The following is a 25,313-nucleotide window of genomic DNA, read 5'->3' as shown; positions in this document are numbered from 1 at the left end:
TCTGAAACTACAGTTCAGATTTTTTGTAAAAGGTTCATGACGTACCTTATACCTGTAACCAGACTCCTAGACTTCCTGCCTCTGAATTTAGTGTAAGGAAAATGAAGACATGTTGAAAAATCACAAGGTCTTACTTTCATTTGTGGGTGGGCTTATTTTCTGTTCAAAGGAACCTTTATATATAAAAAATATATATTTATCTATTTGGACAGCATAATTAGCATTTTAAATGTGAATTATACACAAGACATTTGACAGATATTACAGGCAAATACAGTAGTTGCATATAGGAACACCTTCTAAAAGAACACTTCGGCTAAGAGAATAACCTTGTGGTGAAACAGATTCTTTCCCATTGTAAATGCTCTGCCTAAAGGAACAAGAATTTCGCTTAAAAGAACACCTTTTTGGCACTGATAGTGATTCGTTCACAATTGATACAGTAGTGTTTTGTAACTGATAACTCATCATCATCAAAATTCAAATGGTTTATTCAATCTTTTTGAATGACTTGTCATCGCGAGAATGTCTTGAGGCACATTGATTGGTTCATTGGCTCATTTTGTATTCTGATTTCCATGCGTGAACCTCATCACTACAAAATAGCATGTAAACAAATGGTGAAACGCACAGCTGTTTCTCTTGCTACAGAAAGTGAGAATTTGTTCGAGCTCTTGAAAGAAACCTGAATCAGACACAAGGCACAAGCAATTTGGTGTTGTCCGTTCTGGTGAGTTGCTTCACCATTCTGTTAAATAATTTTGTGCATGTCTTAAATATTTCTCCTGTACATGTATTCATAATTCATCTAGAGCTACTGCTGCATTTTTTAACGTGTGTAGGGGTACGGTGTTAATTTAGTTTGACCGCTAGTTTATTATTATCGTTTATTAACATACACTTGCAAATTGCTTTTCTCTTACTTATTCTGTTCATTTCATATGTTGATGCACATGCGTCATGACAAGTAATACTGTTTTAGAGAATACTTTAGCTAAGAGAACGATTCGCTTGCTTCCTAAGACGTGTGCTCTTAGTTGGAGATGACTGTACCAAAATAGGTAAAAAAAGTATGTTGTGTTTTTTGCTAAACAGCATATTATGAGCACATTTTCTTAATTTAGCATATTATTTATTTATTTATTTAGCAGACACCTTTATCCAAGGTGACTTACAGAGACTAGGGTGTGTGAATTATCCATCCGCTGCAGAGTCACTTAGAACAATGTCTCATGAAAGATGGAGCATAAAGAGGTTCAGTGACTTGCTCAGGGTCACACAGTGAGTCAGTGAGTGAGCTGGGATTTGAACCGGGGACCCCCTGGTTACAAACCCTTTTCTAAAACCACTGGACATCAATGCTGCAGAACCCAAAATACTGATGAAGGCATTGGCCAAAATGTTTGATTATATTTCTTAGTTCAGTATTTGTTACCATCTGAATATGAATGTTGCATCTATCTCTCAACGCAGACAGATGCAATATGTCTTAATGTGTCTGTGGAAGGGGTGTGGGTAATTCACTGACTAGGAGACAGACAGGTGTGCTTGAAAACACCACACAGGTGCCCAGTTTTATTTGCAAACAGTTCTTGCTTTTTCCGGCAGAGGGCACTGTTGACCGTGGGCTGCCTATCAACGATGATAGACAGCACCACGGAAATACCACAGCTGGTACTTGAACAGCAAGTGCACTCGCAGGTGCTCAAAGAAATAATAATGAAAACAGAAGGCGAAAAGAACAATGGAAAATAAAACAGTAATAAAACTACAAATAAAAGGTGCTGCACTCGGCAGCGTTATCCCGGTCTTCGCTACCTGCACGACCCAGATCACCGTCCTACTCTGTAGGCTAGCTAGCCTGTTCTGTCACAATACGCCGGGGTCTGCCCAAGGGTTCCCCGCTCTCTCTGTCTCTCTATGCAACTCTTTGTTTCGCCTGATTCCCGATCCTGGATCAGAGCTTCCGCACTCTCGTTGCGCCTAAGTGGGCAGACCTGAGGAAACAGCAGAGCATTTTTTTATAGGGCTAGCAATCTGCCAAGACTCGCCTCTCAGCCATTCAGAGAGGGAAAGTCCACACACCCACTTTCCCACCTCCCCGTGTCACTGCCATGTCTCACAGGCGGTTGTTGGATGACTGTCGCCCTCTTCCTGCAGCCCGTGAACACGCCAGCAGAGTCAGCACAGATCTCTCCCTGTTATAGTGTCCTTACACAGCTTCAGTAACATAAAATTGAAAGGAAAGTTTTCTATAAAACAGTGAACAACATGATTCTGTGGCATTACTGAAAAGGTAAGAAATTAATTAATGGTAAATCGAACTCGATCAGCAAAATCCACATTGGTTTTCAGTAGGTTTTACATAGAACTGTGTGGGCTTCTATTGTCAGCCCTGTTATTTGGAAATTCAGTGTTCCTAGTTTTTATTGCTTTGGTCTGTCTTTATCCTGTTAGATTTCAACATTAAGTACTTTTACTGATATGGTTGTTTCTTTGAAAACACAACTATTTATTTTTTAGCAGTCTGAATATTCTATTCATTGTCATAAATAGTCCAATACACACAGATTCCCACGTCAAATCTTAAGAATGCGGTTGCTGTACGTTTTTAAGGAGAGCTGTAAAGACTGATACTATCCACACCTGGTTATAAATGATAATGTATGTTATGCTGGTTTTAGAAAAGAATGTGACACTTAATAGTCTATTTTTCAGAATGCCTTTTTATGCAGTTCATCTGATTAATCTGTTGCAGAGAAGAGAGGAATTAAACACTGTATAAAACAGTTTATTTGTTAACAAAATGAATTGCCATGCCACACAATGCTAGAGATGTTGATTGGTATACTTTTTAAGTGTCTGTACTGGTTTAGGCTGCAATCTGCTTTGTAGTGGAAACATAGAAACACAAAGAAATTATACAGCGGGGACTGTGGTACCCCCTAAAATGGGGTGCCACAGTTTCAAAGTTTTCACAATTGTTTCAGGAGTGAAATTGTTTTTATAACAATTAAAGTATAGAACAGTAAACTGCAAGTAAAATACAACGACGGGGATTCATCTGGTGATATACAGTAAACACAATGACACTGAAACACTACTTGTAATGTAACATTATTTAAATTGGATTACAACAACTAGGATATGTAGTGTGATTAAATGATTTACTGGGGCTGTTGAATGTACTTTACTCCGTTTTATTTCTTTATTTTTTTGTTCAGCGTCAAAAGCATATGTAAATATTTACTAATTGGCATAACTCACTTATTTGTAATTACACACGGAATACACCCGTTCAACTTTCATAAAGATAAGACTAATGGATTACTCATTTATTAGCCAAAGTGTTTTTTACAGTTAATATCTTTTTTGATTTGCATATATGTTAATCATATAACTTGAAGTAAGTGTATTAGCATTTACAGATGAGCACATTGTTTTGCTATAAGTTCATAAGTATTAAAATGTTATAATAACATATTCTGTTAGCTGTTTGATGTAAAGATAAGATGACCTGCCTTTGTGGTTCTGCATTGCCTGACAGAACCCAGAAGCATGGAAGCAAGCATATGTCCATATGTTTAATAAAAAACAAAGATTGAAAATGTATTCCATCTCAAAAATGTTTTTGAGTTTATTAAGTTTTTTTGCAACTTGCACAGTAAATGAAGGTCATGGTTGCTTGTAAAGCAGCAGGTAATAACATGTGTGCATTGGGAACAGACTCATGCTGGTTTTCTAGGAAGCTTGGAAAGATATTCTCCATCAAATGACTGCTTCTAACTGCATTCAAATTTGGGGGACAATTATTTAGAAACATCACTGGAGCCTTAAAATGTAGAAAATATCCCTGTACCCATACCGGCCCTGAAAAATAGAATATTGTAGTTAAAATTATTTTTAGTTTATACAGTTGCTGGTTTTATTTTTGTTTTTTTTATGATACAGTAGTAATGCATTCATTGAAATTGCAGGACATTTTAAAAGCTGCCAAAATTGTGAATTATATTAATATTATATTTAAAATCTTTTGATACTCATAATCAAATTATGGCTCAAGCAAGTCATACATAGTACTGAAAACACTTCCAAGATCCAATTAGTGTTTCAATAAAAACTTCAAAAACATGTTGACCAAGTGCTTGTAATTTCTGAGCGTTTGCAACTGCCAGACTTGTTATTGTTCCCTGTGTATATATATACTAATGACACAAATGAAAAAGGGAATCTCAGATAGCATTTTATTGCTAATACATTTTAATTAAAGTCAGAAAATATTAGAACGGTTTTAATGGTCACCCTAAACAAGAAAGATTAAGTGATTCAAGGGAAAATGCCTTCTTGTAAAAAGCAATGCAGAAAAATTTACAGATGAGGAAAATGTCTGTGTAATTAATGGTTAGAAGGGTAAAAATTCCAGGAACGCTGTCTTGATCAGTGCTTTGCAGAGCCGCCATTACTGTCTGTGCAATCGTTTAACAAGGTTTTAATTGAAAAAATAAGTGAAGGCACTTCAGTATTGTTAATTTACTTTATAATCACACCCCTTCCACAGACACATTAAGACACATTAAGACATATTGCATCTGTCTGCGTTGAGAGATAGATGCACCAAATATGAAATTATGTCAAATGTATTTACAACTATGCCTTTAAAGTGATAGTGGGTGATGTACTGTTCTTAAAATGTATACATTTTTCTGTTCTTCCACACAAAACCCACTTTCATAAAAAATCTCTCTGGGCTTTAAACAAAAAACAGCCAGGTGGACCTGGGATTTGAATGATTGCAAGTAAATTGCAGTTTAGAATACTTTGAAATTAAATAATTTATAAATAGTGGTGAAAGCATAAACCAGATTATTGATGAACCAGAAATGTATAAATGTTGATTAATGCTTGGGGTCTAACCACAGATTGTTAGCAATTTGTTGCTGAAATAACCACACATATAAAAAATCACGTTGTGGTCAAAATCAAATACAGCCAATTCATCGAATTACAATCTTAGGCAGAAATGTCATCTAAAATGAAGGTGCAATGACTCACTTTGTTTTGGGGTTTTGAGGTGCTTTTCTACTTTTCCCAATGCAAAATGGTGAAGGAAATTACAGTAGTAAACTCATTTGTTATTAATACACTTCTCTTCATGTTTTCTGTTTACATATATTTTTTTAAACCTAAATGCATTGGAAATTCCATTCAAGTAAACCCATAGATGATAATGTCTTGTTTTATAATATGCATGTAGCATTTTTGGTTGCTGTTAGGAAATGTTATGGTCCAGAGAGAAACGTACTTTGCATGTGGTATATATAACTATATATATATATATATATATATTATATATATCTATATATATATATATATATAATATATATATATATACACTATATATATATATATATATAAAAGAATCGCGTTATGGTGTCGAAGAATAAGAGAAGTAATAATTTATAAAGATTTCTGAGAAGTGACGAGTGTCAACTGGACCAGTCAGTCAAAAATATATACATAATTTAAAAATTATATAAAACAATTGAGCCAAGTAAAGCTAATAATTCTGTGTGGCGGGGTGCCCCACCCCTGTGCGTATTTATTTTTTTTATTCTCTGTAAATAAGTGTGTGTTTGCGCTTAACCTGCAAGTTATGTTTCTGGGTCAAGTTTTTAAAGGGACAATAAACCTTTTTAAAGTGAAAATGGGCAGCGAGGAGTCACATCTTTCATTATTCACTACACCATGTTTCGCATCCGTAAGTTAGCATTGGCAACACGCATTGGTAGTTTCACACATTGGTAGTTTCCCTTTAAGAACCATCGTGGCTGCCATGACACACCTACGAAGAGAGTTACCTTAATTAAGGTCTGCCCACACCCGGTGTCCGCTATTTTGTGGGTTTTCACCTTTCCTAAAACTACATTAACAATATAAGGCCCCTCCTGACCATTTTCCCCTCGCTTACCGGCTTCAGATGCCCAATTGCATGACTCCACAACACACTCCATTGCCGATGGGCATGACCTGTCTTGATGTCCCTGTTGGTTACATCTAAAACAGGTATTGGGGAAAGAGGGAACATTGATTACTTATCTGTCCTGTTGCTGGTATGGCAACGGGGCAGGGGTAGCAGCTCTACCCCAGCTGGGGGCCATCCTTGATCTCCATAGATGGGAGCTGTGATTCCACCTTTGTTACCATGGCTTTTTGTCCAGTGAATATTACCTGAATGCAACCAGGGTATAAACAATGCAATACGGGTATAAAAGAATAAATAGTTTAAAACCGATATATAAAAAATGGAAATGCCAGCTATTTAAAAAGGGTTACATGTAATTTTTACATATAATTTTGTCCTTTGCGCTATGACAAGCTGATTTTAGTTCAGACCTATGCTCTTAACCCAGAACAACACTTCAGCTAAGATCTCGATTATCAACCTTACATTTCAAAGGTAGCAAATGACTCTGCCAAGTACTTAAACAGATTGCCACTTCTTCTGATTGTTACGGTGTGCATCTCCAAGTATTTAAATGGCTTCCATGGAGATTGTTGTTAGGTAGTAATATGTAAGATTCTGTAACAGATGAATTTTCTTTGATAGTTATCTATTCAGGAGTCCTGTCATTGCCTTATACACTTGCCAGACACTATCACTTAAATAAACCTGCAATAATAATCTCACATGAAACTAAATGGGGACATTAATGGATTGTGGTGGAAGTATCTCCTTTAGTGTTTACATTGCTGTTCATTTTTTAAATATATTTTCCTTTTGTGTGTTTTTAGTTGTTGCTGAGGAAGATGTGCAAGCATGGATAGTCGTGTCTTTAAAATAGTTCAAATACAGCACATCTCAATATTGTTACTAAAGTTCCAGTACTACTGGCCAGCAAGTACAATAATGTAATAGAGTAATAAGAGTACCCACTGCCAGCTACTCATGCTGTCTGCCTGTGTAGGACAAACTGCTGTTCAGCTTGCAAAATTGACTTTCTGTTATGACTGTTATGTCATCCATGTCTTGACTTGTACCTTATCATGTATTAAGACACTATATCAGTGTCTGTGTTAATAAATCATGAGGTTGAAGGGATTTTGAGTTGTGGATGATGTCAACGTAATGCTTGGATACATCTTGACCTGGACTGGTAATGTCTAAGAAATCATTTTGACTTTCATCCCTCTCTAATAGCTCAAGTAGTTTCAAACAATCTCTTAGTGTACATGAGGACATGCTACAAAATGGCCACAAATTAGATTCCTTCGGTAACATGATCACTGAGAATTCCAAGCACCGAGACAGATGAATAGAAATGTGGGATTGTATGTGTATGTATGGAATTCAAGCACTCTGTCTGCACATACTGTAAATAGCATGCCTTCAATCTCCAGTTTCTATCACAAGAATTAAATCCATCCTCAGCAATAATGTGCCTTGAAAATATCCCCCATAACTGTGCCAGCTGTCAACACTGCCATTTGGACTATTTTAGTTCTGCTCTATAACAAGGGCTTTCTTTTCTGTAGCTACAGATTTATACTTTTTTTTTTTTGTTTAAATAGAGTAATATTACTTATAGCTGTCTTCCTATATGTCTTTGCGCCATCAAACAGTATATTTGATCTAAATAGTTATTAAAGCTGTAAATCACTGTTTGATCCTTATGTGCGATCTATTATCATGCATCAATATGATATATGACATTCTTATAAAGTTTATATTTCAGAGGTGAGGATGAGGATCCTGTGAGTAAAGTGAAGGCTGAAACCAGCTGGCAAGAATAAATGGAAAACATTATATTTTAGCTGAAGTTTTCTATACTGGCCTGAACATAGATGTTGGTTCATTTTTGTAATGGAAGGACACCTAGCTACTAATACAGGATGTGTAGGTCATAATACCTTAAGTAAAATGTAATCTGATTAATTGCAGTATTTAAATGCATAGATAGAAGGGACTGTGATATTTAATATACAAAATGTTGCTTAAATTAAATAATCGAGAAGCATCATCTGATAACCTGGAGAATGATTACACTGGCTTATGTTGATAATTCTGTCTGTGTGTGAATATTCCCTTTGTAACCATGTGCTGCTACTTGATTATTACATATATAAATATGCAAGAAACCTGTCAAAAGATTTGTGACTTATTTCTGCATGCTACAGTGTGGAACAGTGAACAAGGAACATGCCATTAGTCATAATATGTTTCCTGAAGAGTTTTTAATGTCTTTGTTGTTAATGAGACATTTGCTGAAAAGTTTTATTGTGGTAAAATAAGCAGAATGTTTGCACAGAATAATTATAGTTGGGTTGCTGGTTCGTTATTTCATGGGAAGCCCATTATTCTTCAAAGCAAGGGCAGTAGAAATGTGCTGTTTGTCAATGTTTTATTTTTGAGAATGTTGTTTCTTTGGTTCAGTTTACAAAAGTTTAAGTAAAATGGAAGACATTTGCAATACCGTAAAACTTCAATTAAATGCCTCTGGCATTTATTTACAGTATTTGCCAGCAGATCCAGAGAGTATTGGAGAACCACGATTATTTGAGACCACGTCTATATTAGATCACGAGCTTTACATGCTTCATGCTTCATTGAGACGCTGCTAACACACAACCTTGTAGCAACATTGTAACTCAATTTAAACATTCCGGCAACTTTGTTAAAAGGTTGTGTGTCAGTGGGAACTAAGTAAGTTTTGTTTTATAAAAAAATGACATTGTATACACCCAAGTATAAAACGAAAGTGTTATTACTGTCTTTTTATATGCACTGGTGAACAAGGACACAGTATGAAAAATGTTGGAAAATGAACAAGCAGAAGTACGCATTTGTATTTAAAAAAGCAATTGGATCGACGATTGTTGTCATTATTAATAATAATAATAATAATAATAATAATAATAATAATAATAATAATAATAATAATAATAATAATAATAATAATAATGCAAACTTCTAAAATGTTTTTAAAAATGAGCAATAAAAGCAGTAAGTAGAATTATACAAAATAATGTATTGTTTAATCTCAAACTTGTACATTGTTAATACAACAATACATGTTACAATACATCAAGAAGTTTGTACTTGTACTTTCAGCACACTTAAAATTATCAAAACTTTTAATAACTGCATTAAACTGAATTACATGTAACCTACCTTAAATTACATTTTCTATTATTATTTATTAATCCTGAGAGTCACTTTCATCACTGACCCTTATTAGCAGTTCATTACACTCAAGTTAATCCTCATCTTGCTGAGTGTCAATGGCAATGCCAGAGACCCAGTGTTTAATAGAGACCTGGCGTTTATTTATAATATTTGCCAGCAGACCCAGCGCATATTGGAGACAGGCGATTATTTGAGACCTCCAATTATTTGAAGTTTTACGGTAGGTTACCTTTACCTTGGATGTGATCGTTATTCTGGTTCTTATTATGGAGGGGAACGGCAATAATGAATTATTTAAAAACAAAAAGCATATGACCTCTGCTTCAGTCTCCTGTGACTGACCACTGCAACTTTACATTTGCACTATCCCACACTTTGTTCTTTTGGCCTTTGTGAAATAACATTGTTGAGTTGGATGCCATCTATAATGGTGTGTTGTGTATTGTTGTGTTTCTGTCACCGTCTATAATTTTACTGAAACCCCTCATTTCAGGAGAGACTAAGATAAAATAGAAGTGATTTTATCAGGGAAACAATCACTTTCAACAGCCGTTTCATGATGAAAAATATTTGAACCATTTTTTTAAATGTATTCTCTTTAGTGGAAATCTAGAGTTACATAACAAAGCGTCTGTGCCAAGTTAAAAGTAAATGAAGCATCTCATTACCATTTTTATACAAGGAAACTGTGCTACTTCAGAACTTCTGAAAACAGGCCTCTGAAACTATAAATAAAACACCACTGATATTTCAGATCTAGTCTCTGAATTAGTCATGTATTGTTTATGACAGTCAAACAAGCATATAGACTCGAACAGGCCTTCAGTCTTGGCTGCAGGGCAGCAATGAATACATAAAAAGGAATTGGCCACAGACTGACACACAGGGCTTTCTTTGATTCTAGGATTCAGATAGCCCCCATCTTGATATGCAGACATTGAGACAAAAAGCCTACTGTCTTTGCCTGGTGTGGAGAGTTACTTCAATCGATGCCAAAAAATGAATGTCTTATTTTTAGACCTGAGTATCACTAGATATTGTTCGTTTGAGTACAGATAGAATTTTTGTCCAGTCTAAGGATTACAGGCAGCCTAGTAACCTGTTCAGTTGCAGCTGCTGGCCACCTGTGGGGCAAGTCAAATTAGGGAGAAGTCCCACTGTTCTGGCACTAATTCTTTTTTGTGTGTTTCTGACTTTTCCTATCCGACATTATGTCAGGGTTGGCTAGGCGGTTTGGTTTGAAGCTCCCTTTTATTTGTATCTTTTTTTTTCAAACTTCCCAGCCAAAGCTGACATTATTTTCTGTAAACTGTAAAGATGTTATCAGGCATTTCATTTGTATTTCCCATTACATGTGATATGTGAGCAAGCGCAACATTGGCACTGAAACAGTTAATATTCCCTTTAAGATTATGATCCTTTTTCTTCACAGTTGAGGAATCTGACCCTGTTGACTGACCCCAAAAATGACAACTAGGGGGCACTGGTGTTTGAAAGACATCCGTAGCTGACAATGTATAGATTGATACATTCATAAAAAGGATGATGTATCTAAAAAGGAGATGGACAACAAGAAACAGGGACAGTCTGTCAGAGCCATGCATTGCATAGCCAATACATTTAACAACATCTCTTCACATCAGATGATGTAATCATATTTCATGCTAATGTTCAGAGGAAAAATAGACTATCTTCAGTTCATTAAAAGCTACATGTCTAACCAGTAGAAGATCTTATTGTTTTTAGAGCACTGACTTATCCATAATGTAAGTAGGGAATAAATGCTTAGAAACTGTATCTTTTGGTATATTCTTGTTAAACAGCATGATGACTTGATGATTAGAGTTCCGTATTATTCTAGAAGGCTTTAAATGAACCCCAGTTCCTCAGTAGGGTCAGGTGGGAAATAATAGGTGCGATGAAGTGAGTATGTTTGGATCAAACTCCATTTGCCGAATGACATGTGAATGAAAAGGGACACATATTGGCATACCTTTGCAATACAATAAAAATGTCGATTTAGCTGTTTTTTCAGAGGGTTTAAAACAAGCCTGTCTATAGCCTGAGATGGGCATCGTTGCAGTTTAATTGGGGTGGGATTATTCTACAATGTTTGTTTAATGTAGATAAAAATAGATACACATTTGAGGCAAATGTTTAGTAAAATAAATGTTTAAAAAGAAATACAGTTAACCACTGTACAGCAAAATTGTACAGCACAGTATATCAAAAAAAGTAAAAACATAAGTTGCAGATTATTATACTAGGAGTGCTGTGCATGTGTGCTGTAGGTTTAGCACGTACCATTTAGTTTGTGAATCAATTGCGTCATGAAGGCAGCTCTCTCACTCACTATTGTAATCTTGTTTTGAATCTTTTGCTTTTAAAAGGTAGCATTCTGTAAAGCAGTGGTGTTGGTATAGTCACAATGTGACTATTTTGTAGGGTACAGCCAACCCCATAGTACGTGGTACAAATCTAGATTTTGTTACACATATAATTTTAACACAGGCAACCTGGTAAGTCAAATGAGAACACGTTTGCTTTCTGAAAAATAATGAAATATAACATTTATAATATAAGAGACTGGAACTTAACCCTCAAGAACAGGATTATAACGCAGCTATTTTACAACTGTACCACCAATGTTGTTTTAAGATCGCATCAAATCCTACCATTTAGAAAATCCAACATCATACAGATTTGCTTTGTAGAAGGTGTGAGGTGAGATAGCACCATTAGTTTGTAGGGCTTTTATGAAATAGATTGCAGATACAAATTAGGCAGAAGAAAAGAAAAGATGTGTGTGCATACACCACTCAGTATACATTTCAAGATGTACCACTTTTTGTCACATTGTTCATAAAAAATAAATTGACAAACAGTTCACTGTATATATATATATATATATATATATATATATATATATATATATATATATATATATATATATATATATATATATATATATATATATATATATATATATATATATATATATATATATTGGCACATTAAGGAGACACAACACATGCTTGTTGCTTTCAAAAACAGTTTCAAGAACAGCTTAAATCAGTAGCTATTTGAACACCCCTACACTTGATTAGTCTCATGTGATTCAAACAGAAATGTGTTTTGTTCTATTTTTTTTTTTTTTTTTTTTAAACCTTTATGTTGATTGCTTTGTGTCAAAACATTTGTCTGCTTTGCATATAGGTCTTACAATTAAAAAATGTTGGGAAGCAAAGCATAGGGCTTGCTAAAAACAGCTTCTAAAACTTAGAAATTCTACTTTCATGGTGTGGTTTCAAAATCAAGAATTTTAGAAAAGCAATGTGAATAACACTGCATTCAAGATATACTTTAAAATAAATAAATCTGATATATATGCTGAAAAACAACCTTTTTAAATTCCATGTAAAGGGCAACCCAGGCCATGCTTTTGTTGAAAAATCTTGAGACTGTGTCGTCGACGTTACAAAATGATCTAATTTGGCATCTATGAGCAATTCTTGCCTGAAGGACTTTTCAAGTGAACAAGGGATGTTCTTGTTACAAGTAAAACCCTGCGCACAGAGATAGAAGACAGATATAAATCATAATTTAGGAGTACGAAAATTAGCTTATGGGTCATGGCTAAGTAATTCATTTCTGTGAAAAGTGGTACTGACTTATCCAAGACATCCAGCTTTAAGAATGTGTGTCTTGTGATTTCTGGGGTCATGGAAGAATGACATCACCAGATTTGCATGCATTACAATTCTGACATAGTGGCACCTTGTTTTTTTTTTTTTTTTTTTTTTTTTTTATTAGTATTCTTTTCCACAGAGTCTGATTTGTTCTCTGTTCTCTGTTCTTGCAAAGAATACCTTTTTCTTTCTATTCTACCAGCTGCTATATGAAGTGGAGAAAATGCCACTCCATTTAATGATGAATGATACTTGACCCTGGACCCGTTCCTCTGAATTTCATGGAATGCTAAATTAACATGAGAGATCTCAACCATGGGATTTCTATTATTCATGCAGTAAAATGGAGACAAGTTATGCAATCAGATTTTTTAAACCATCAAGGTAGATAGGCTAAATGAAGATTAAATGTGTTTTGAACCTGCAGATTAGTTTTATGTATGAGAATGTTTCTAAGCATTGTGCCATACTTTTTTGTAGAGAACGCTGCTCATCAAACATTCCAGAATGGTATTTTGTCCAAGTGGGTCTTTGTTTAGTGATTGAATATGATTAATTATCCGATGCAACAGTTATCGTTGGATTAACAATTAATAGGACCTGTCAAGCAGTCACTCTAGGATTGGTAACTAATTGAACGGCTGGTTGCCCATTGTATCATGTAGCAGGGCCGTAAAAATGAGACAAATCTCTTTCCTTTAATCTCTTTTACTTTATTAATGCCGTACAGTAACTACAGCTAGCCGACTTGCACAAAAAAAGACCAGCATTTTCTATAAATATACATTTTCAAAGTAACTTTCATAATAGTTCTGTACATTCATGGCATAGAAGTAGGGCTTGGAATATATTAAGTAAGCTTAATAAAGATATTGTCATTTTTTTCAGAAAAAAATACACATTTTTATAGTTATATGTATGATCCTTTTTCTTAAGATTTCACGTGTAGTCCCTTTTTAAAAAATGTAATTCAACTCATTTAAATATCATTAGCCTTGAACAATATTTTAGCTCTAGAGAAAGTGTCTTAAAATATAAAAATGGTTTGTTTCAAACATCAGCGCACATCTTTGGGTGTTTTTTTTTTTTTTTTTTTTTTTACAGAAAACACATAATATAAACTGTGCAACAAGGATATCAAGGTGGGAGAGGGTGACTCACATAGTTATTTTTTGTGGTGAACAGACAAACACACCCTGATACCAATTTTAACACTTTTTGGTACTCAGTTGCATTTTGAAGAACTTCAGATTCTTAGAATTAGGAAGCCATATTCAAATTTCATAGTGAAAGAGCAGTAATTGATGCTGAAAAGGTGATGACAAATATTGATTGAAAATAAATTCCTAATGCACAGAGGGTTGGCCACTTTTTTCTCTTACTGCAAAACATCAGGACATGTTTCTGGATGAACGTTAAATCTTAAATTTAATAAAAAGCCTTATGCTTTATACATTAAAGTTTTGGCTATGTATTTACTTTTTCATGAATGAAGTAAGCATTGGAAAAATACAATATGTAATCAATTTGTTAGACTCACGTTGTTAGACATATGAGTCATAATAATACAAAACAAATAAGAAGAAAATGGAAAAGAAAAATAGTTGAATCTGTAACACTGATGCTGTGAATTGTTAAATGTCTCTTATATTGGTATCAATAGGCATATAAAGCACGACAGTATAAATCGCCAAATAAAAACATTATAAACTATTTCTCTGTGTATCTACACAGGTTTTTCTATATATGTGGCCAATGCTTGGGATTGCCAAAGACAAAACATGCTGTTCTGTGAATTACTTCTAGTTAATAGTTAAATGCTGAGACCCTTAAGGACTATTTATTGTATTGTTAATTGCTATATAAAAAAAGGAAGAAACACACTGTCTAAAACACTGGAGTTAGACTTGTTGTACTATGGGAACCTGGAGCCCACACAAACTGTATCTTTAAAAAATCACACTAGGAAGGGTAAGCATGGGAAGAAAACCAGCTGTACAGAATGACGGCCTATTATGGAAAGTTTGGTAGGAGGCTGGGAGGAAAGTGATTTGATCAAGATGAAACTCAATTGTTTGAAAAGGAGTAGCACAGGGGGAGTAGCTTCATGGTGAGAGGGACATCTCAAATATTTGACAGCGTTCACTGGTATGAAAACCCCTCTTTCTTCGAAGCGACAGTAACGCTACATTAGGCCTTGGGCTCTTGATGTCATTGTTTGCTGCTGAGTTTTCAAAGCTGGCCCTCTAGGATGAAGTCAATCTGCATTAATACCATGTAATGCAATAAAGGGGCTTTTGCTAACTGTTTTCAATCAAAGGGACTTGAAGGTTTCCAGTCAAACAAGTAAATCGGTTTCCGAAAAGTTTGGATAACTTGTTTTTATTTACTTAAAATGCTTTACGTATCCTAGTAACAGTATTGTAAGTGATCTGATTGGTACAGCAAACAGCAAACCAGTGTTCTACTTTCACTGAAAGCATCTACTACCCAGTGTTTAACAGAATCATGATTAATACAATGAGAAACAATATCCTAGTAGCATATAAAGTTCCATGTATGAGTAAAGAGTTGAAACACAACTATCTCAAGCTGCAGAATAATAATGTTCCAGTTTTATGTTATATGTATGTGTACAAAGTATTTGATGTTGAAATAATATACAATATTAAGTAATTTAAAGATGGTCATAAACTCTCATTGTTTTTACTAAGAAGGTTAAGAATGATACAGTATGTCATTTAACCTTTCAATGACTTTCCATTGTATTTACATAATACATACAGTACATACATAGTACTATTCTCTTTTTTCATTTCATTTAACAAGAATCATTGGGAAATAGCATATGTCATATTAATCATGCAAATGTGTATGTGAATGTATGAGCAACATATAGTAAGACTTGTTTTCTTATCTTTGATAATTATAAATTTTGGCAAAATAACACAAAACAAATGTGCTGTAGACAAAATTAAGACAACATAATGAGTCAACTCAGCAAACATGCCTGGTCTGCCTTTAGTTGTTAATGAAGTAATGTGTTTCTTGTTTGTTGTTTTGCAGTGTAGGCCAATAGGGGTTTGTATAATATTTTGCAGAATGGAAATACAACTGTTACAAATGGCATATATATATATATATGCATACTTACATAAAATATTTAGTGAAAGGACATTGCTTTTTTTCCCCCCGTTTTGACTCCTAATTGACACTATTATTGGTGAAAAAAGAGGTTGTTAAACATAATTCCTGTGTACATGGCAAGGCTAACATGTGTAAAGTAATAGCTAATTTTCAATAGCCATGTTTAGCATATGCCTCGTGTTGGCTCTGTGAGGCCCCCAGGCCAGTCTCTTGAGCCGGCTGGTTCTTGCACCATGCAGCCCCCCTTAGCCTCTAAAACTAATAACTTTGAATAATTTCTGCCCTGACACTAATGTCTTTACTGATGCATTATGGGAATGAATGTACCTGACATCCTATGTCAATGGTTGCAGCTCTGTGCGTCTCTTTTTTTATTTAGTTTGGCACATTCTTACAGATGGTGTTCTATTGAAAAATGTTCCCTTTCCTGAAAGAAAACCCACACTGCGCTAAACCTCTAGGTACAGAAGGCTGTTAACGGATGCTGATGATAGTAGGCAAACATTAACATAATAATTAGTGTCTTGTAATTGTTTCATTAAAACCAGTTGTTCCATTTCTCCTCGTGTTTTCCCAGAAGAGAAGCTGAATTTGGACGACAGCCAGTGGGAGGACATCCACGTTGTCACCGGAGCGCTCAAGATGTTTTTTCGAGAGCTGCCAGAGCCACTGTTCCCATTCTGCTTCTTCGAGCCGTTTGTTGAGGCAATAAGTAAGTATATTTCTTTTTTGTTTTTTCTTAAATATCTCTAGTAATTGAAACAGTTAGGAGAGCAAACAACATTTGTGGCGAAATACAGATATTTGTAATATCTAAACAATATTTGTGTGAGATGCAGATACTATTCCGATAATTATTATTTTTCCATCTTTTAAATGGGTTCTAGTGTAATATTAAACAGTCTGCTTGTCCCTATCATAGGTGTCATTCAGGTAGCCACTGTGTCCTCCGACTGCCAAGCCAATGTTAAGTCATAACTTTTCTTGTTTTTGCATATATATATATATATATATATATATATATATATATATATATATATATATATATATATATATATATATATATATATATTTTATCAGGGTCATATTTTATCAATGTTCAATTAGAAACTTTGAAAAAAATAATAATTTTGCAAAATGAAAATAAAGTTCTGAGAACTATAAACAAACTTGAACCTTCTCACTTTTGTGTTTTTCTATTACATACATTGCTACAGATAGCATTTTGGAGTGCATCTGGAGAATGTCCTGTCAAAGCTATTACATTTACTGTAATAAAAGTTTCAGTATTGCTATACAGATGTTGCTAGCTCTGACTCACCAACCTGTCAGCTGTTTAATGACTCAGTTTAATCAGCATCAGGACATTTCTATTATTGCTGTTAATAAAACCGAAACAAATCAAGCTTAATTCAAGTAAATATTTTCTTTTGGAATAAAAATACCAGACTTGCAAGCACCATATGCAAGTATTGATCAGCTTAACATAATAACATCATAGAAATGTCAAATCATTCATATATATATATATATATATATATATATATATATATATATATATATATATATATATATATATATATATATATATATCTCTATTTCGGGGGCATTATTGTTTGTGAAACTTATACAGTTAAATTTAAATTTTACATAAAATTTTTTATATATAGACATCGAAAGAATCTGAATAAGTCACTCACAAACTCTGTTCACCACAAAAAAAAAAAAAACTGTGTGAGTCATCCTTTCCCACCTTGATATTCTTGCTGCTCCTCATATAAACTTTTCATTCATTTAAATATTCAATAAATTATTTCAATAAATATGTAAAATAAAAGTGACATGTTGATCTTTTCTAACAGATTCTCAGTATACTTTAGATGCATCTTGTAGAGCAATGAATAGTTAAAAGAAAACATTTTAGAGACTGGTGCTGTCTTCTTCCAGGTACTTCACAAGATTTGTTGACTGAATAGATTGAAATCCCTTTAAATATAATGATTAATAGTTTTGCTTTGTAATAACCTGTTTGGATAGCATCTTAAACCTACGTTCTGAAATGTCTCATGTTTATAATTTTCATGCAGTTTTATATTCACAGCAACTTATTTATTACAGTATTACAGGGAAAGAAAGTTATAAAATAGACATTCTGTGTTATTTAAGGATGGCAAGACTTTTCCCTTTATTGATCACGTGGTTATTTGTTGGTGACTGACGTACAAAAACTCCTGCCGTGCAGTTTGCACTGTGGTTTTTTGGATATTTTGCCAGGCAAGAAAGATAATGCTCCTCAAACACGACACATCACTAATTTATTTGCATATCAGGTCATCTGATTCATTCCTACTTGTTTTTTATTTGATTTTCTTAGCTTAGTAAATGCATGTAACCATGAATACATAAAACTGGAGACTGGATCTGACGGCATATTCACTGTGAAGTCTTTTGATTGTGAAATTTTTGCAACATAAGCACAAAACTATGTAGCTCCCAAAGCAGACCAAGGGCCTGTTTCTATATACATATACGAATGCATATCTGGCAGATACAATATCATAAGTTGCAACTACGAAAAAAGTTGCGTTTCCATATACCAACACATCCAAACCATGCCTAATTTATCACCACCAAATTTGTCATCACATAAATATGAAAGGTCAGTCTCACCTAGTTTTCTCGCCTTTCTTGCATATGGTTGCTAATCAAATGGCGTTTCTGATGCATGCGGTATACCTACGACACAGAGCAAGAGAATTACAGGCTTATTACATCAGCGCACATACATTACAATAACAGACGTGCATAAAATCTTTGACAAGCTATCTAATGAGGAAATAATTGCAAAGTACCATTTAAAGAGAAAGGACATCCAAAAACTTTTTATCTTGCTTGAGCTGCATGTAAAAAGACACACAAAGAGACATCATGCCCCATCTACAGAAGTTCAAGTGTTGGTTACACAACGTTTTCTTGCCAGCAGTTCCTTCCAAAATGGCAATACATTGGCACTAAGCAAGGCATCAGTATGTCATTCTATTGGTTACTACTGCTCTGATAAATCACGCTTCTGACTACATTACTTGGACCACTGTACTGGAATTACATTCAATCAAGGAAGGTTTTTGTTCCATTTGTGGTTTCCCCAATGTGATTGGAGCTATGGATGGCACACATATTCAAATAAAAGGAGCAAGTGTGGATGAATATCATTATATGTGTCGGAAAGAGTACCACTCTATGAATGTGGAGATTATAGGCAACGGTGATCTCATTATAAGACATGTTGTTGCTAAATGGATGGACTGTACACATGATGCATTTATAAGGGCCAACTGTGCTGCTTAAACCACTGGAGAGGAAGGTGGGGCCGCCAGCTGCTTTGTCGCACTCATGTCTCCACTGTACGTATTTTCTTCTCGTGCAGCTGCTATAATCAGCCCATTTTTTTTAGACTGTTCTCAGGATATGGTCCCTCCTTCCTTCACTCGGAGCACTCATTTAGTAGCAATTTCAGTCCATTGAACTGTCTTTGCAGTAGATGTTACATGGCCGCCAAGTTTTGCAAACAGTAGGTCCTTGTGGCTTTCACTTCTTTGAATAAAACAAATAAACTCACTTTGCCATAATGTTTCTATTAGATGACACCTTAGCCATTGTTCACCAACAGTTGGAACCACTGATTCTCCTACTTCAACCCACAATGGCCCTTAATTATTGGCATCCTCATATAATGTCTTACAAAATGTTTTGCAGGTGTGCTGGTTGTTGCCTGTCTTTGCAGTTCATTCATTGACAGGTTAATTAATAAATAGTTTTAAGTTTAGCAATCTATAATAAGAAACACTCTACTCAAGTAATCGACCTTTATTATACCTTTGGCAAAATTCTACTATGTGAATTATAGATGATTTGTATGCAAAATGCAAATCAAATTGTTCAAATGGTTTTGTTACTGTTAAGTGCAATTATAATAATAAAAAGATAATGAAACAATTTTCTATACCATGCCTTTTACCATTTTACCCATGCAGTTTCACATATAGAATGATCAAGGTATCCGAGGCTATCTTTCGTATTTAAATTCGAAAGCAAATTCGATTCATATGGAATATAGAAACGTGTGATAAGTGTTCGTAATTGGATGTGGTAACTTGTCGTAAGACCTTTCGTATTTCCATTTACGCATTTGGGATACAGAAACAGGCTCCTGATTACACTGATGACCAAATGGCAAAAAGAAGGTCTGAAAATCTGAACCCATTTTATTTGTTTATTTGCAGGAAACCCCTAGTCTGAATATCTGCTAGAAACTGTAACAAAAAGGTTACCTTCTGGCCTAAGGCTGACTAGTTTTAAGTCATCTTGTCTAAGTTAACATTCAAAAATGCAGCAGCAGCAGCAGCTCAAAATTAATTACGAATACCTGTACAGGAGAAATATTCAAGACATGCACAAAATTATTTAATGGAAGCAACTCACCACAACAGAGAACATCAAATTGATCGAGGACTTGTGTCTGATTCCAATTTTTTTCAGGCGCTCAAACAATTTCCAATGGGAAACATCTATTTCACCACAAGGGTCTTCTCTTTGGCAAAGTGTTCTCTTAGGAGGTGTTCCTATATGCTGGGACTACAGTAATAGAAATTTAAATGACAGTGACTATTTTTTGTCCCTTTCCTATGCTATCATACAGCTGTTTTGTGCAATAGAGCTGATAAAGAATGCTGGCCACGAACGGGTAACAAAGCAGTTATGAAGTAATAGTAATAATATTAGTGCCAGAAAGCTGGACGGTGACATAATTATAATAATTTCAATACGGTACCGATTTAAAAAATAAATAAAAATATTTTACTTTTTAAGCAGAACTGCCCACAGTTTTAAGTGTTTGACCCTCAAATGTTTTACTTAAAAACCAGAAAAGGGTTTTCAAGCAGGCTTGATTTACGATTAGTGTTAGTCAATAGACATTGAAGCTCATGTTAGAAAACAGTCAAACGTTAACCACATTAAACTATTTGACCGTTGGATCACTTTGGGAATGGATTTGAGCACCTCTGATCCTTGTCTTTTTCACTGTGAAGGAAGTGCCAACACTGTTTATTAAGCATCCACGTTAGGGGAGTTTATATGTTTTTGTAAAACCAGCACATAAACCATTTGAGAAACTGACTTCATATTGTCAGTGTTATGAAATCTCCCACTTTACTTTAACCTCTAAACAATGTTAAAAAGCATGAGGTGCTTGATTCCAGGAGAATTTTTTGCAAGGCATTTGCAGCGGCTCAACTTTATACTGAACAACAGACATCCACTTTAAGATGGAAAGCCAATGTTGTTTCTGTCAAGAAGAAAAATTCTACATTTAGTCAGATTACATTTTTGTTCATGAAAAGTGGCGATGGGTTGAAGAAAAAATAAATGTATTATTTATTTATTTTCTAATCAATTGAATTTTGTATAATACTACATTGCAGAACTCAGTTACAGTAATTGTGCCTTATTGATCCTCAATAAATATTTAAACATTCAAAAAAGGCCAAACACAGTTCTATACAGGGTAAATTCTGATGATTTTCCAGGTGGTTACTTCCAGCTTAAAAGATGAACAAAAATATTTTTTAATAATGATCTGTTTCAGTGATAGTAAGACCTCATCCTCACAGAGGGTAGAATTAGGCTCACATGCAACAGTTTCCCTTGAATCACTGCTCCGAGGATGGAGCTCACAGAACCTTCCAAACTGGCTGGTCTTTAAAGACTTGTGCATGTCTAGTGTAGGGAACTAACCATGCAGCAGTTATATTTTATTAAAATGCACTTCATTTAATCATGTTTTAATTGGTTTATATTAATAAACAATAACACATTAACAGGGTATCTTGTTCCACCTTTTGTATTATTTTGCCAGAAAGGGATATTCTAGCATTTGAACCAGGACACCTCTGCTTTCTTCAGACTAAAACCATGGGAACCTTAATCTACAAAACTGTACTTTGTAGTTGGTGGGTAATTGACCAACTCACTTCCCTAACCCCACCCTGCAGGTTTTCCTGGTGGGTGACACAGAGGCAAGACCTCAACCGAACATCACAGTACCCCCTTGGGTATTGATTGAGCCAATGGAGAAGGGAAAGCAGCCCTACCGAGCTGTCTAACCCATTTCCAACAGCACTTGATGTTTATTGGAAGTACTGACCAAGCTCTTGCTTACTTTCTGGTGAGAATGACAAGCTCATTATCCAAGAAGGTATGATGATTGTTTCCCCTTTAAAATTACAGAAATGCATTTGATTTTAATTCAGTAATCATGTGTCAGTCTTTAATCATTGTTCACAATATTGTTCAGAGTCAAAAGAAAATGCTGAAAAAAAGCTAAAAAAAATTAAAACAAATGGCTCTTTTTTGCTGCATATTTAGTCTTAATGTCAGTATGAAATTGCAAAATATTTTTTATGAACATACTATTTCATACTTACAAACCAGGTGTTTGTTTTATATTGTATTGTCAGTACCAAGACTAAATTATACACAAATAACATAAAATAATGCATATACTTAAGGTAAAGGCTAACTGTATAGCTGAAAGTCAGTAAAAGAAACAACACAAAGAATAGGTAATTTAGAATACAAAAAGAATAAGTAATTTGGAATACACTTGCCCAGCTGTCCAAATTATATATGCCTAATGGATTTCATTCTGTGTTAGCTGTATTGCCATTAAATACATATTTTATTACTTGTCATTGGATGCAGCAAAGTTTTTCAGCCCAATGGCAGATCTTTTATAACCATGTATTAGGTCCCTGTAAATCCAGACATCAGAAAATTCATTTATTGAAGCTTTTTTTAAGCAGAACTTGTGATTTGGAGATAGTTTTTTTCTTTCTTTTTGCATATATAATTAATACAAATGCTTTTTACATTGTTCCATGTTAGCACACACGAACACATGTCCAGCTCATTTCTAACTCGTGCCTGCTTTGCTGGACTGTCTCAACACACTATGCATCTTAATTATTATTGGCAGGAGCGTCACTCTTCTTGCTGCTCAGGGTTAGCAACAGCTTAGGGAAAAGGGGCATGCATCTCAGTTGAGTCTTAGCCATCAACTGGATCTTGCTCTATCTTATCAGCAAGCACATACACTCTTCCAGTGTCTACTTTAGCCTCACCTCTCCCATAAGGAGTCAATGTGGAGCCAAGTGATGACTTTGCCTTGAGGGGTGACAGGAAACAGGCATGAATTGCATTAATTAATATGGTTCTATAAATCTAACTGTTCTATGTATTTCCTTCTGGCGCAATCAGTATAAAAGAAGACTTGGTTTCAAGGAATTAGGCTGAAATCCTGCATAATGCTAGAAGAGTTCCTGAATGGTGACCAGGGAGATCACACAACTTGCATTTATCATGAGTAATAAAGCTTTTTGACATAGTGGTACACAGTCATTCATCTTTCCTCATTTAAGACACAAGTTTGGCTTTTTAGTGACAGCAATGAAAGATTGTTGTCATTAGAAGCAGATCTTTTGTCTTGATGGCCCTTTTAATGGGGTTGCATTAGCGGAGGTCCTAGGGGCCAGTTTTTGGGTGATTAAGCAAGCAACACATTTACAAATCACTAATTGAGACAGTAATGCAATGAACCCATTGGGTGCGCCTTCCATAATGAACTGCAGTTGTACGATCACTCCAAAGCATTACCAGAGAAGAGTGGTCTATAGAATGAACTTATTCTAAAGCATTGTACTTGTATTCACATAGCTCTTTAAAAAGTCATAAGCCCTATTTAGTTGCTAGTGCATGAGGCAGTGCTAAATCATTATTTTAGGATATGCAGTTGTTTACTAACACATACAACTTGTATTATTGAAAGTGGACAATCTGTAATTTAGATTATTTGGTCATCCAGTTCTGTAACTCAGTATCAAATGTTGTTCTCCAAAATTTGACTAGAGAATGCGAAGATCTGTCTCAGTGAGGAAATGAGCAAATTAGTTTAAATCCTAAGAGAAACATTACCTTAATGTGGCAGAATGAATAGAAAAAGAAAACATGTAGATGGAAATTTGATAGGATATTGGAATATTTAAAAACTGGGTCACTAGGTAGATTTTTAGAAGCTAACTGAAACATGTTTTCTTTCCCTATTTAAACCTACTTTTATACCCATTCCCCCAGTGCCTATTACTCATTAAAAATGTTTAACAACATTTTAATTGAAGAATTAATTACCTTCTGCTAGGCAAAGTCTTCCTAAACTCCAGCTTGGGAGTCATCAAAAGCAGAAAGGAAACAGCTAACAATGGAAGACAGCTCCTTTTGTAGGTTGGCGCTGTAAGATGACATCACAAGGGCAAAGCAGATACCAAGCGATTCTGTTGTGGTTAGACCAGGGAACAGGCAAATATATTGATACTTGATCACTTTTTTTTACAAATATGTATGCAATAAACGTAACACTTGAAATGCAAGGTGTTGTGCATCTGGTTCTTATGGTGCGCTGGGTTGACTATCTTGCCAGTGGGTCTACAGTAAGCACTAGTCTTTATGTTTCAGAAGGGCCTGGAGATGGTTAATCACATTTCAGTGACTGCCACTGGTTGGGCGCCCAATAAGTCCAGGCTTCTGCAAACTGATAACATTCATTGCTTAAGTTTGGTGGGTGAAAAGAGGCGATGACTAACCTTCAATCGCCTTCATTGGTAAGTAAATTGCAGCAGTGACGCGACATTCAAATTAACATTTATTATATAGACTCATCATTAACAATACTGACAAAGACATGGGTCAGTGCTCATGAACCTTGTAACACAGACAGGAACGTAATGCAAAGGTTCTTAAAGGTTGGTTTGCTGATGAACCTATGCAATGAGATTCAAGCCTAAACACCTCCATCTAAATCAAAATGTTACCATATTTCAACCAAAATCACTACACATGACATATTTATACAAGTACACACCAATACATTACTTTTATTTGTGCCTGTTCACTATTACTGCAAACAAACATAGTGTACACTAAAACACGATATGTAAATGCAATGCAGATTTTATTGTGTGAAATAACTAAGTATTGAGTCTAAATTTGTTTTATGGTCCACCATAATCTGAATTATACTGTCTTTGTTTGTTTGACATGATTTCATTTTTAAACACTTGTTTATTTCATAGTACCATGAGGGATCCAACTTGTTCATGTTTAATAATACATTACTCAAAAGTGTGTCATTGTGTAGCTTGTGCCATGATCTTTGGTTGTTCTGTAATCTCTTTTGCATT

General features: G+C 34.8%; 1 protein-coding gene across 4 annotated transcripts in view; it reads left to right on the top strand.

Annotated features, from left to right (window-relative positions):
- The window catches only part of LOC121323252 (rho GTPase-activating protein 15-like), a 200,223-nt gene that overhangs the window by 90,233 nt on the left and 84,677 nt on the right, over nt 1–25,313 (top strand). For all 4 annotated transcript variants that reach the window (XM_041264200.1, XM_041264197.1, XM_041264199.1 and 1 more), the window contains exon 13: nt 16,598–16,732. In XM_041264200.1, the coding sequence (XP_041120134.1) occupies nt 16,598–16,732 (135 nt within the window). The remainder of the gene's footprint in view (nt 1–16,597; nt 16,733–25,313) is intronic.

The sequence above is a fragment of the Polyodon spathula genome, chromosome 11 (genome assembly GCF_017654505.1).
Source record: "Polyodon spathula isolate WHYD16114869_AA chromosome 11, ASM1765450v1, whole genome shotgun sequence".
Taxonomy (NCBI): Eukaryota; Metazoa; Chordata; class Actinopteri; order Acipenseriformes; family Polyodontidae; genus Polyodon; species Polyodon spathula.
Note: the sequence above shows the minus strand (reverse complement) of the source record. Positions and strands in the feature narration are given on the sequence as shown.